The 14,316-nt window shown below is 39.1% G+C and overlaps 1 protein-coding gene across 3 annotated transcripts in view; it reads left to right on the top strand.

Annotated features, from left to right (window-relative positions):
• The first annotated feature begins 1,963 nt into the window (after nt 1-1,963).
• TDRD3 (tudor domain containing 3) overlaps nt 1,964-14,316 on the top strand; it is a 164,176-nt gene continuing 151,823 nt past the window's right edge. For all 3 annotated transcript variants that reach the window (XM_048215525.2, XM_026493380.4, XM_048215526.2), the window contains exon 1: nt 1,964-2,448. In XM_048215525.2, the coding sequence (XP_048071482.1) occupies nt 2,408-2,448 (41 nt within the window). In that variant the 5' untranslated portion in view covers nt 1,964-2,407. The remainder of the gene's footprint in view (nt 2,449-14,316) is intronic.

Below are 14,316 nucleotides of genomic sequence, written 5' to 3'. Positions count from 1 at the left end.
AGTCATTTGTTTAAGGCAGTGATTTTCTTTTTTAAGGTAAAGGTACATTTTTTTTTTCTTTTGTAGTAATTAAGTTATGGCTTGATACCTTGAGACTGTGTGAAGATCCTGAAGATCTTTCACCAGGGGCTTTTAGCAACCTTTGATGAACTTTGCCTGAATCAATTGTGAATGATTCAGAAAATGGTGGTTTTCTAATTCTATCAATTGGTCTACATTTGTTCTCTGGTATATCTCTGAAAGAAAAGCTTTCATCCTTTCTCCTTTATTTCTTTTTAAGATTTTATTTTTAAGTAATGTCTACACTCAGTGTGGGGCTTGAATTTACAACCCCAAGATCAAGAGTCACATGCTTTACCAACTGAGCCAGCCAAGGCACCACTTGTTTTTAGTGCCATTCTGAAAACACGCATTTTACCTATTTTTTTAATTTAATAAATTATCGTCATTGTTTTTGATGGTAATATTGTCCCAAATTTTTCCAGTGGGACTCCTCAACCCATTCTTTAAAACACTTCTTAAAGTAAGGGGATATAAGTGTTTCATGGAGCATTTTATTAAAGTTATTTAAGCGTTATGCAATGGTAAATTCTTACTACACTGCACCATGAGAACAAACATGTAAGGGATTCACATTTAACCACTGAAGAATTCTGATACTAGGACAGCATAGTTAACAACTTACACTAATTGCAAAATGTAAATAATTGCTAAGAGTAGATCCTATTTAACAACCAATAAAAATTATTAGCAATTTGAGTCATCTATTTACCTTCAGAATGGCGAATCTTTTCCTGACTCCTGGATAACTGGTACCATTAAATTGAAATTTACTTGTAGCATGTGTATGGTCTAAACACAGTATACTACTGCAAATTGCAGGGAATAGGATGGAATTTCTGATTCTAAGTACCTGAAAATACCTTTCATTAAAATAAGTACCTAAGCAATGTGCTTGAAAACATATTTCGATGGCATTAGAAGCATCGCGATTTTAAAACTATGACTTGGGAAGCCCAAAAGGAGTTTCCCGACTAAAAGGAGAAGAATTTGTATTGAGTTTTAGCTCCACCCATGGTAATTATTTCCTTCCTTCTGTAACTATCAATTTCCTCCCCAATTCCAGGAGCGGCTCTGTCCAGTTCCGCAGTCTCTGCTCTAAGTCTGTGTTTGTGATGATGGTTTCAGATAAGGCGGCGGCGGGTGATGGGGCTTAAGTTCTCGGTTTCTCCCCGTGACTTGACACTGGAGGCCGGAGCCACACAGAAGCGTCTTTATTCCGTGCAGCCGCAGAGGTGGAAAACCATGGAGGGCGGAGCAAACTTTTAGGGCGTGTCTCCCCGGCCAGCAACCTCTTCCACCTGCTCCTCTCCGATTGGCTGTCGTAAGTCTCAGCTGTCCAATCGTGCTGAAGCGTCCAACGCGGCGTTCGGCGGCGCCGCCGCGCAGGCTCACTCGGGGACCCGTCCTTGCGCTTCAGCGCTCCTGAAAGCCAGAGAAGGACACCGGCGAGGCTGTGGAGCTAGCTGGTCCGGGTTATGCCGATGCCAACGTCACAGGGCCGCGCTGGGACTTTGGACGGGTCCAGTGGCAGAGCGACCGAGAAAACAAGCACTGACACAACTGCGCAATTTACCCATGTCCCTTAAGTCCAGGTTTTCTTGCGTTGACCATTTTCATTGTGCTCTAACCTCTACAAACTGATTTGCCTGTGGGGACTTGACAAAATGCTACTTTATGCTTTCCTCTGCGTCAGGGCAGATCGAAAAGCAGAGTGAATGGAGCGAGTCTTTATTAAAAAAGTAAACTTTTCTCCTATGTAGAGTGGCTGGCAACACCTCTTTGAGTTTCACTGTCCCCAAACTGGATGCACTGCCCCCCAACCGACCCATCCGTCTCAACCCTGGCATATCTTGGCCTCTGGTGAAGTGATCGCCTGTCGGCGCTGGAAACGCGGACGTTAACTTTATGCTCTACAAAAAAAAAAAAAAGTCCGCATTCGTTTCCAAGGTGTGCAACTCAGAAAAGTGACCCAAAACAAAAGATAACCAGCCTTCGGTGGAAAGCAAAGTCTCACAAACTGGTCTCACAAACTGACCCGCGATATCCAGGCTCCTGGGCATCACGGCCTCCAACAGGCTGCAACCTCCAAGCCCCACGCCAAGCCTGCCCCTTCGGCCGCTCGGAAAACGCGGCGAGCGGAACCCGCACGCGGAAGCGCCGGCCGCACTGAGCATGCCCAGTTGCAGAGCCGACCAGAGGAGTTTTTTTTTTTTTTTCTTTTCTTTTCTTTCGGTTTTTTTTTCTTTCTTTCTTTCTTTCTTTTTTTTTTTTTTGGTCTCAAGTAGGAGGCCTACACCCCCACCCCCACCCCAGCCCCCCACCACCCCCGGCCTAAGCAGCTACCATGTCTGAGGTCCCCGGCGCGGCGTTGTCCCAGGCGGGTTGGTAAGTGGCGAGTCCCGCTGGCCGCCCGGCCGCGGGTGCGGGCAGGGGCCCGGAGGAGGGTTGGGGATAGGGGCGGTGGGGTGCGTGTCGGGGTAGGCGGAGGCGGCCGCCCGCCCCCGGCCTCTCCCCAGGCCCTCCGGGCCGGCTCCGCCCCCGGCGCCACGCGGAGCCGAGCGAGTCCCCCAGCTCCCCTCGGGGCGGCGGCGGCGGCGGCGGCGCGGCCTGGGCCCCGGGCGGCGGGCCGGGGAGAGGCCGGGGACCGCGGGCTGAGCAGGCAGGGTGGCCGGCGGCCCAGGCCCGAGCGGATCCGCCCGGGAGGACCTGCCACGCCGTCCGCGCCGCTCCGGGGCGTGTTGCTGAGGCGGGACGAGGGGAGGCGAGGGCTGGAGGACCGAGTGCGGCGGAGAGGGGCGAGCGCGGCCGGGTCCCGCGGCCCCGCAGGAAGTTGAGGGCCGACCAGGGCAAAGCCCGGGCTGCTGCCTGGGCCGCCTCTTCTTTCTCCTAATTTCAGAGTAGTGTGTACCGACCGGTGTGAAGCTGCCTTCCGTGGCACACACACAACTTCTCAAGCTAAGAATGACCTCATTGTCAACTCGTGTGGGTGCTCCGTAGAACTTTTCTTGAAGCGATGGCAGTGTTCTGATTTTTAAAGACGTTTCATGTCAAGATTTTAGAATCTGAAAGCAGTAAAAAAAAAAAAAAAAAAAAAAAAAAAAATTATGCGAAATTAAGCAGTTTCTGGAACTGAGGCCATTGCAGTTGTTAACTCCAGTTTAATTCAGTAACGCTTTTGCATGCCTGCATAGCGTCTGAGAGGAGGAGTGGGAAGGAGGATGAAAAAGACTTGCCCCAGCTCTCTGGAAGTTCAGTATTTTGGTGAAAAGAGGAGGGGGGGGGGGCATTACACGAGCAAACACAAAAACGGGAAACAGTGGCAAACTGTGCAGAAGGGCAGGCAAATGTGCTATGGAATTCGAGGGGAAGGAGAGTTCATTTCCTAGAGAAGTAGGTTTTGAAAGACGGTGAGGAAAAGACTTTCTAGACAGCCACAGGAGAGGCGACACAGAAGTAGGGAAGTGCTTATTAGTTTGCAGTACTGACACTAGATCCTTGTGGTTCGTGGAAGTAGGAGAGTGTCCAATGAGGATTAAGACCAGAAAGGTTGGGCCAGGTTATGGAGGCTACAAGTGCCTGAAAGATATGGATTTGATTTTGTGAATAAAGTTTTTGATTGGAGTGTTATAATAACACCTGTGTTTTGAAGAAGGGGCTCCTGGCTGTGCAGGCATTTCACTTTACAGGTGAGGAGACAGGCACAGAACTGTTAAGTAACTTTCCTGACCTAGCTAGGAAGTGGTGGAGTTGAAAGGTGAGCACAGGGGGCTTGTTCCAAATCTGGTGCTTTTATCTATTATGCCTTGTTGCTCCCATAGTTGAACACTATTACAGTAACAGACTGCGGTGTTATAAACTTACCTTACTCAGTTTTTTGTTCTGGAATCTCTACCTTCAGTTTCTTTACCTCACAAGGACATTTCTAATAATCTTGGATCATTCTTTTATTTGGGTTTCTCTTCATTCCTCATTTGACTGAGCCTTAGTTCTTCAACCTAGTTATGCGATTTCGTTTAGAAACTTGGCCTTTAACTTCTTTCCAACATAACCCCACCTCCAAGGGCTAGTCTCATTTATTTTGGTTGCAAACACATACTAAATTGTTCTTTTTTGGACTACAAGCTCTTTAAGGATGGGGAACTGCAACTTATTTTTCTGTGTAGTTATAGTGCCAGGGAGCCAATACAGTGTAGATTCTCAGTAAAGTCTGATAAAATTGACCTTGGAATAACCCCTGCCAATCAGAATTCTATCGCCAGGGTCTCTTCCCAAGCTTACATAGCTCCTCCCTTTATTGTTATTTTGTTATAAGTCCCTAGCAACATTATATTGTAACATTTGTCACTTTATGTTGCAAATGATCTGTTTAACGTGTTTCTTCTTCCACCAGACTTGTTGCTTTTGTGTGTCAGTGACTCATAAAGGCAATAGTAGTCTGTGGGTCTAATAAGACTTTTTCCAGGCAAATCTAATGTTTGTGCCAAAGATTAGATTTGTGCCAAAGAAGAGAAGAGGATCTTCTAGGTGTTCAGGTAGCCTGTATAGATCTTATATTTAAGTAGAGACTTACTATGTTAAAATGCAGAATCTCAAAAGTTTAGGCAGAGAAGAGCACTGGAAGAATTTAGGACCATAGAGTAGCTTTGACCAACTAATTACAGTTCTGACATTCCGAGTTTCCTCTAACTCTTGGGATTCTGTTATTGTCACTGACAAAACCATTCTTTTCCTAGTACTTAGTCTATACACTTAATTACTTGTAGGACCTGAAAAGATGTAGATGTTAAAACACCTAAACTATTATTAAATCCTTTCTTTCACCTTCACCTAAAATAATAGGTTAGGGTAATATTTTTGTCTTTAAAAAAGCTTAGGTTTTTGATATATTATTCCAGTTTATGTTTGGGTTTTGTTTTGTTTTTTGAGAAACCCTCCCCCCCCCCAGTCTCTAATCTTCATTAGAACCTCCACAAAATCAATACTTTAACATACACCTCCAACAATAGCCACCCTGGCAGACATTACAATATTTTTTTTTTCTTTAGTGATGAGTAGCATAGAAAGCATCAGGTTTTGCTGATTTGAACTTAAAAGTTTCAGGGACTTCTGAAGTATGGTGGTTATGTTTAAATAATACATTAAGTAGTACATTGGTCTTTTGTAGTGTTTAGTTATATGTGTGGAATAAACTTCACTATGAGAGGAGATTTGTCTCAATTTGTCTCAGTAACAGATTTACTTAATGCCTTTTTGTTTTTTCTCTTTGGGGAGTCCCCTTAAGGGGGAATTGCATATTTCTACTATCTGAATCTTTAGAATTTTTATAGAAATATCAACCTTTTGAAACTTTAAAAAATAGAAACATGTTAGAACATAATTAGTTGTGATTGTGTTTTTGTAAAGGTATTTTCCATAGAATTAGTGATGGTACAGCTTAGCACCCTTATGTGCAGATGAGGATATTGAAGCACAGAGAGAATCAAAGATTTGCTCAGTTATAAGTGGCAGATCCAAGAATACTGCCCGAATGTGTGGAATAAAGATTCAAAACTCATTTCCATCAAACCATGGTGACCACTTCTAATTTAAATTGTTGATCAAAAATAACACATTTTAAAATAGAAAATTGGATTAAAGCATTTTGTGGTGTGTAAATTTACTTTCTTCTTTGGGAAAGATAAGGTGCTTATGCTGAGGAGTGGTGATTTTGGAAACAAAGAAAGCTTTACCTTGCAGTGGCTCATCTAAGTGCTGACTAGAGTTATCTGAAAATGGTTAATCCTGTATTTTAGAGTCTAAGAGTATCTGAAAGGTAAGGCACTATATCGTATGTCTTTGCCTTACCTAGCAGTTTTGAGTTGAAGACACCATAAGGTAGCATTAGAAATAGTGTTTCCATTTTATTCCGAAGAAACATATTTTCTTAGAAATTCCAGGTTTCTAACATGCAAGGCTTAACCAGGTTGTGCTCTGGGGGTTTTGTTTTTGTGTTTTTGGTGAGGAGGGAGAGGTTAGAGGGAAAATAGAAGGATGAACACACAAGTCTTCTTACCTTGTTCCTCTTGAACTTCCCCTTCTCTTTATGTTCTATTTCTTTGATTACTGGTTCTACCACCATACTGACCATCCTCTGGCCCAAGTGTATACCGCCAAACTCCTTTCCCTTTCTTTCACCTTTGAACAACTAAGATAGACTACAGCTTATAAAAGTCTTTATCAAAATTTAGTACTAGAGAAGAACAACTGTGAGATAAATAAAATAGGAAGCACAATGGCAGTATGGAGTATAGAGGGAATGCTCTTTTGTCTTGAGGGGCCTGCCTTATTCCACACGTTGCCTTGAGATAGCTATACCAAAGTGGTACTTCAGGACAATTTGCTGGAATTTATAATTTCTAACTTTTGACCCGTCCACAGATGAAGAGCTTCTTTTCACATGCCATCATGTAGAAGCTTCCTCCCAAACACATTAATGATCAAGACTAAGAAAGTCAGATTCCTGGTTCTGTAGCCCACTCACCCTGCACCTTTCTTGTATGGCTTCTGTTTTCTGAGAGACACACCTCTTCCCCAGGAGATTGCTGATGAACAATGTTTTCAAATGGGAAGCAACCTTTACAGCACCATCAGCATAACTTTACTTTTACATGCTACACTGTTGGTAACAGTCACATGAGAAGAGTTTATACAAAGGGGATCTGAAGTTTTGCTCCCTCATATTCCAACATAACTCTTAGGCATAAGTACATTTGTAAAGAATATTGGTAGCTGTTTATAAGTTTTTATATTAAGTGCAAGAGATTTTATTATCTAGAACTTTAAAATATTTTATCATTACCACTTTGATATAAACATACTCTTGGTACACTGTTTTGGAAAGGATCAGAACCATTAAAACACTTTTTTAGCCAAAACAATAATAGATCATGTTGAAGAACACTAGAAGAAACCAATTGCTTTATATTTGGTTATCATGGGAGCTTAGCAGAGATGTCCTGTTTTGAAACATTTCCCATTTCTTTAATGAGCATTTGTAACTATCTCTTTGGTTTACGTTGTTTGTGAAATTATGGTTCAACAGTAATAAGCCTTGTTGACCTTCTGTCTTAAAATATGTTACATATTGCTGGGCAGCTTCTACTGATACTATAAACTGCTAAAAATGCCTGGATATTCTGTTAAACTGTGCAAGTTTTAAGGTTTCAAGGTGCTGTTTGCAGTGATTTTTTGGTGAATAACCTATAAATCTAGTTTCAACTGCCTGTAGACTTGACTGCCTCAAGCATAAAGGGGGTATAAAAAGAAACTTGCTACCTCAGCAAGTTGAAAATAATTTTCTCCTCTCACACAGCAGCATTTGCTAAATCAAGTAAAAATTACATAGTAACATTTCAAGAGCCATAAAAATATAACTATGTCAACTTTTTTGGCTTATGTTTTCTCCTTTTGACAAAAGAAGGATATTGGTAGTTTGACTTACCATGTTGCAGTTAAGTCCCATCTCTCTAGAAATTCTGACTTTTTGTAATGTATAGGATCTGGAAGTAGCTAAGGAAGACTTTACCTCCAGATGATTTTTAGAAGGATCAAACTGCACTCCCAGCAGTGCAAAACAATTTATTTAAAAATTGAGAAACTTGTGTGAAGCCATAGAATGAAAGCAAAAGCAGAGAAGAGGGGGCAAAAAATGTGTGGTGATAATGTAAAATATTAACAGGGGTGTCAAATCAAAGATACTGAGAGCAGAAAAGAAGCACCCTGGTGGTATAGAGAAAGGGCAAAGAACCACATCATGTTCCAGGGCTGGACAGATCCTACGTGTACCTTAGTACTGTAATCCGTACAGGTTTCACACCCCTACTCTGTGGGTATGAGTCTGTGTGCATGTGTGAGTGCTTCTTACACTTATTACAGCTTTACAGCCTTTATAGTGGAGACAAATAGCTACCCTCATCTTAGGATAGTGCTGCTGAAGGTATGGTATCTTTATAACAGTAAGTCTCTGCAATAATGCAAAGAAATATGTAACCCTGTATAGTAATGTGTGTACTGAAATACATGTAGTAAATGTTTATGCCTCTTATGCACAAGGCACTGTTTGTTTTTGTGATGATATACAAGTCAGTCAGAATTTAAACATGTTATACAGTGGTATTTTACTTGGGAAGTCTGGAAGGCTTTCCAGAACTAATGATATGTGGGGAGGGTGTGTTGTATATGCCATCTCATATGGTGTCTAGTCCTTGTCTATGGAAAAAACAAGGCAGATTCATTGATGCATTCATTCAACAAATAATTATTAAACATCTTGCTGTAGCAGATACTTTCTTTAGTAGAATCAGATATAGTCTTATGGGGGAGAAAGCCACTAACTATATATTCGAACATTGCACCTGTAAATATACTAGAGATGAAAAGGGACATGGTTCTAGAAGAGCTTATAGAAGGGAAATTCAGTGTCTTTATGGTGGTCACAGAATGTGTCCCTGAGATCTGGAGGATGAGTGGGAATCAAATAGGTTAAGTAAGGTTAAAGAAGCATATGCAAAGTGCATAGGGCAATAGGGAGCATGGTGAGTACAAAGGTCTGAAGGCCTGGGATGAATGGAGGACAAGATAGGGACAGTATAGGGAGATGGGACTGGAAGATACTGAGGGTCTAGATCATGTAAGTTGGACCTTGCTTTTATTCTGGAGGCAATAGAAATCAGTGAAAGTTTTATCTGGGATTGGAAGGGTTGACGTAGGGATGACATCATAGTTAAATTTTGAGAAATGCTTGCATTAAAGAAAATGGCTCAGAGCTTGGTGTGAGTAGTTGGATAGAGTGGTGGTGATGTTTGAGATGGAGAGCAGAGACTGATTTGAGCAATACTTAGGAGGTAAAATGGACAGAACTTTTAGATGGATTGTATATGGGAAAGAGAGAGAAGGAGGTGTCAAGGGGTTGATTTCTAGGTTTCTGGTTTTTATACCAGATATATATATATATATATATATATATATATATATATATATATATATATCGATATCTATCTATCTATCTATATAGATAGATATCGATATATATATGTAATCGATATTGATTACAATACAGTTAGATAGGAAGTATTAGAAAAGGAACACATGTTTGAAGGGTGGATCATGAATTGAAGTTGAACATTATTTGAGTGTGAGGTCCCTTTGAGTCATCTAAAATAAGATGCTAGTTAGGCATTAGGAAATACTAATCTTGCACTAGGGAGAAGACTGGATTAGAGATATAAATTTGGAGTCATTCAAGTATAGCTGATGATTGAAGCAGTGCATCGATGAGATCATCTAAGGTTGCACTGTCCAGTATGGTAGACATTAGCCACATGCGGCTGCTGGGTACCTGATATACGTCTAACTCAAATTCAGATGTGCTGTAAATGGAAAATACAGAGTGGGTTTGGAAGACAGTACAAAAAAGGATGTAAATATCTCTCATTCATTTTTATATTATTTGCATATTGAAATAATGCTGTCAATATATTGTGTTAAAAGATATTATTAATTTCACGTTTCTTTTTACTATTATGTGTGTAGTTTGCATTATATTTCTATTAGCACTGATCTATGATCTAAAAAATCAAGCTTTAAGTAAGAAGAGGCTAGGTTCAGGCACTGAGAAATTTCGGCGCTTTAAAGGAGAATTAGCCTTTTAGGAGCTGCCAGAGAGGGGGAAAAGCATTGGAATATGAAATCATTGTCTTTTCTATAAGAGAAAATGGACATATCTTTAAGAGTTCTGTGACAAGGTTATTTGCTTAGGTCAGTATTGGATTACTGACTTGCTAACATTAGAGATTCAGAGCAGTTTTTAAAACATTTTTAATAAATTTAGGTATCTGAAGGTCCCTTTTTAAAAAATTCTACCCCCATCCCCTCAAAATTCCTTTAAATATAAAATGCAGATAGGGGGCGCCTGGGTGGCTGAGTTGGTTAAGTGTCTGTCTTTGGCTCAGGTCATGATCCCAGGGTCCTGGGATTGAGCCCTGCATTGGTTTCCCTGCTCAGCGAGGAGTCTGCTTCTTCCTCTGCGCCTCCCCCTGCTCATGCTTTCTCTCTCTCTTTCTCTCAAATAAATAAATGAATAAATAAATAAAATCTTTAAAAATAAAATAAAATTCTTTCAGAATTTCTTCTTTTCAGAAGACAGTGTCATGGATATTAAATGAAGACGTTAAGAGAAAACATTTTTATTTTTATTTTACTAAATTTCTAAGCAAGACCTTGAGAAGTTTGAAAATTAATAAAGGTGGATTTTTAAAAACACATAATATGAAACTTTAAACATAAATGTTGTTGGGAAAACTTGCTAAAAAAATAAGCCAACATTTTATAATGGTTTTTGGAATTAATTCAGTTTAAGTTTTGTTTTGAAAGAGACATAGGGATGTATGCAACTTTAAGTGTCCAGAAAGTTGGTAGATGATCATGATAAAGTGAATGAAATAATTTTTCCTTTTTCCATAAATATATTCTGATATTAAATCCAAAGAAATAAGTGACTATTCCTTTTGCCTTAAAGATATTCTAATATTATTAGATCCAAAGAAATAAGTGACTATTCCTTTTGCCATAAATATATTCTAATATTATGAGATCCAGAGAAATAAGTTTTTCTAATTAGTTAAAATAGTTTGATTGGTGTTTTGTAAGATCCTGTAGGACAAGGATCAAGTCTTCTCATACTTCTTTAGCATTCCTAGTGTTTATCTGGGCATGAGGTCCACAGTAGACACAGAAATGAATGTTGCGGAATGAATGTTAGTACCATTGTAATTAGTCTCAGGGTGTCTCATCATATTGTTTTTGTGGTCTCAAGAAACATGAAACTTATTCAAGCTTTGTATAGAGTAGAAAATTGTTACTTGTGAAATGAATGTGAAATTTTAAAAATCAGTTTTATGAAAAAATGTAGTTTTTACAGAATTGCAGGAAATAGCCTGTTCAAGCTTACTCTATTTATTGACATTTCTGTGACTGAACACAAACATATACATTTACAGATATGTTGATAACATTTCTTTGCATGGGACAACCAACTGTTTCTGTAGGGGTTTGAGATGTTCTCTCTCAAAGCAATGTTAGTAGAAATTATTTTCAGAAGTTTGTTTTTAGTAGAAGTTTGTCCTAGGTCCTAATTATTTCTTTACTCATTTGATATTTTATGAGATGCTACTAATTTTTACTTATCTTGTTGATATTTCGGAATTGCTTATTATCTCGGGGTCCCTGGTTAGAAAGGCATAAGGATGATGAGGTTGTGATTTATTCTATGCCTTTGATGAGGCAAAGCAGTAGGCACTTGGACACTTTCCTGTTCAGTAAGCTGGCATAGGGTTCCAGTCCATTGGGTTTTTATATGCGGACCCTGCCAAGTACAGGTTGTTCTTTTGTTAACCTGCAATTATGAACACCAGAAAAGATCATGTATATTTGCTAGTTAGGTCACAAAACGTGTAAAATAGGCTTCTTTTTAGTGGCCTTCCTCAGTTTACTCGGATGCCGTACTCAGAATGGCAGATACTATTGACGCTTTTTCTCCCAGAGCTGAGAGCCTAGGTTGAAATGCAGGGGCTTCTGCTCCTGGGGGTTTGCCATGATCTTTTGTCCAGGCTGCCTGCTGAGTCTCTTGGTTTGTTTCACTCTAAATTGTGAGTGATAGTGAGATTTCTTCAGGATTGTGTTGATTTACTTCTTTTGTTAGTTGTGCTTTTTGGGGAGGGGCGGTACAGGGTTAGAACTCAGGCTCTATCAGACTCTTCTTTGGACATTTTGAAGTGTTATAGGATCAGGATGTACTTTTTCTTTATTTGGATTGCTGCTGATAAATTTTTTGACTGCTTTTTCTGGTTGTGGTTATTTGCTTTGTTTTTACTTTTTTTTCCTTTAATTAATTACACATTTATTAGAAGTCTTTATAAGCATATGTTAATTGGGTGTTTCTTTGATAATTAACCATTGGTAAAAATGAATGTATTTTATATACATATATTAAAAATATGGTTGCAATATCAATACCATGAAATTTCAGTACCCATTTTTGTGTCTGTGTTTACATCATTGCTGGTGCAAAGTAACCACCCAAAATAACTTTTAACTTTGTTGGTAAACACATCTAGCTGCTCTTTGCTACACAGACACCTGCCATTGTACTCATTAAATTTTGATTTGACATCATGAAAAAGATAGTGCAGTGTGGTGGTGTAGATGTTAATGGGTACAGAGATTATAATATTTAGATGATACATGACAGAAATCATAGTGTGCATTCTGGAGTCTGATTATCTTGAAAGGGCAATAAGGCTTTGAAGTTTTTACCAGTTTATACTTATGTGAATAAGCATTTATATCGATATTATTTTAATTAAAATGCAAAACTGGCCTTCTAAAAACACCCTTCTAATATTTACAGAACTGCTGTATATTAGTTTGGTTGAAATCTAGGCTGATGTACAAAGACCCCACATTACAAAGTTCCAAAAATCATAGCCTTTTTTTTTTTCCCTCATCACAAAACAACACTCAGTGATGGGGAATCTGCTTTGTGCTGTCATTTAGGGACCCAAATTCCTTCCATCTTACTGTTTTGTTGTCCCCTAACACCTGCTATTCCAAATATGGTCCTAAGGCCAGCGTCATTAGCCTTACGTGGTAGCTTGTTAGCAGTGTAGAATCCCCGTCTCTGCCACAGTGCTGCTAGGTCAGCATCTGTGTTTTAACAGGATTCTCCTAGTGACTTTTTTGTACCTTAAAGTTGGAGAAGCACCACTTAGGGCATCGTCATTGTTTTCATGCATATAGCAGAGTAGCTGCCACATCTAAATTTTAGCTCACGGGAAGGGAAAGGGCAGCTGAGAGCCATCGGGTCAGTTCGCCCATGGGAAAGGTGGACACATCACTTCCTTGGTTTCCAAGAACTTAGTCTCACCTACCAGAAAGGGATTCTGGGAAATGTGGTCTAGCTCAGTGATTCTCAAGCTGTTGCCAGTTTTTAAAGTTTCCAGTTTTTCACACATCAGTACTTTTGTAAAGTATAAAATCTTGTAGCAATGTCAAATTGCTCTAAGAGATTCTAAATGCTCACTTCAGTTTCTGTACTTACCATCATGAAGCAGTAACTAAGAGTTTGAAGACTGGCACAGATCCATGGCCCGGACTTGAAGTAGTTCCCTTCTACCTGAACACATTTTTAATTTTTCACTTACTGATACTGTTCAAATTATGGTAAATTTGCATGAATTTTGTATGAATGAATGAGGCATTGTTGATTTTTTAAAAATTTTATACTTTTAATTTACTTGTTAATATTCTACTTAAAAATTTTTTATTATTTTTAGTGATAATCGTATGTTTGTAGAGGTCTTTTTAGTTTGCAAAGCCCTCTTCCCCTAATTATACGTCACTCCATAATAATAAGTAGTAAGTAGATATGTATTATGTTTGCTTGTAAAAGGGGATTGCAAGCCTTCTTGGTTTAATCATGTGGTTGGTGTCTAGTATGATACATTAAAGAATGGTCATGTTTGTTATGAGGTAATACCTTTCCACTGTATTTTGTAACTTTCTTATATTTTAGTTATGAGTTAATACGAACTAATATTAGTTTACAATTGGTGTTATGAGACTTGTCTGTGCTGTTGTCGTATTGGCTAACATTGCTTGACATGGTTTGAATTACTCCTGCCTAAACATGTTTTTATGGAAAATAAAATTGAATCGGACTGTTGGTGGTCTTTTAAAATGGTTTACCTTATCTCAATAACTTTCATGTGTAAATTGAATTGTTTATCGTTACTGGTAATGCTGTACTGCCTTAAGCGAAAGTATATTTAAAAAATGTATGATTATAGATTTCTGTGTATCTAAGACATGTACTTTCAAAGTGGAAAAATAGGCTGTTTGACTGAATGTTTTTGTTATATTCAGCTTGCTTGTTGCTGTTATGGCTTGCCTCGTATTGCCCCGCAGCACCAGTTTTTTTTCTTTTTCGCCTAAGTACCCAGTGTACATGAACTAAGAAGTCAGCAAGTCAGCATTGTGGAAGAGGAACAGGCTTGCGAGCTGGAATTGATTTGTGTTTGGAACTGAGATTAGTAAATTACATGATTTTGAATAGTTACTTTATATATTAGAATTATTAATTAATTAGAATTAATTAGAATTATATCACAAAACTGGGTTACCATGAGCAGTTACTGAGAAAAAGAAAATAGTTGTGAA

This window comes from Ursus arctos, unplaced genomic scaffold (assembly GCF_023065955.2).
Source record: "Ursus arctos isolate Adak ecotype North America unplaced genomic scaffold, UrsArc2.0 scaffold_10, whole genome shotgun sequence".
Taxonomy (NCBI): domain Eukaryota; kingdom Metazoa; phylum Chordata; class Mammalia; order Carnivora; family Ursidae; genus Ursus; species Ursus arctos.
Note: the sequence above shows the minus strand (reverse complement) of the source record. Positions and strands in the feature narration are given on the sequence as shown.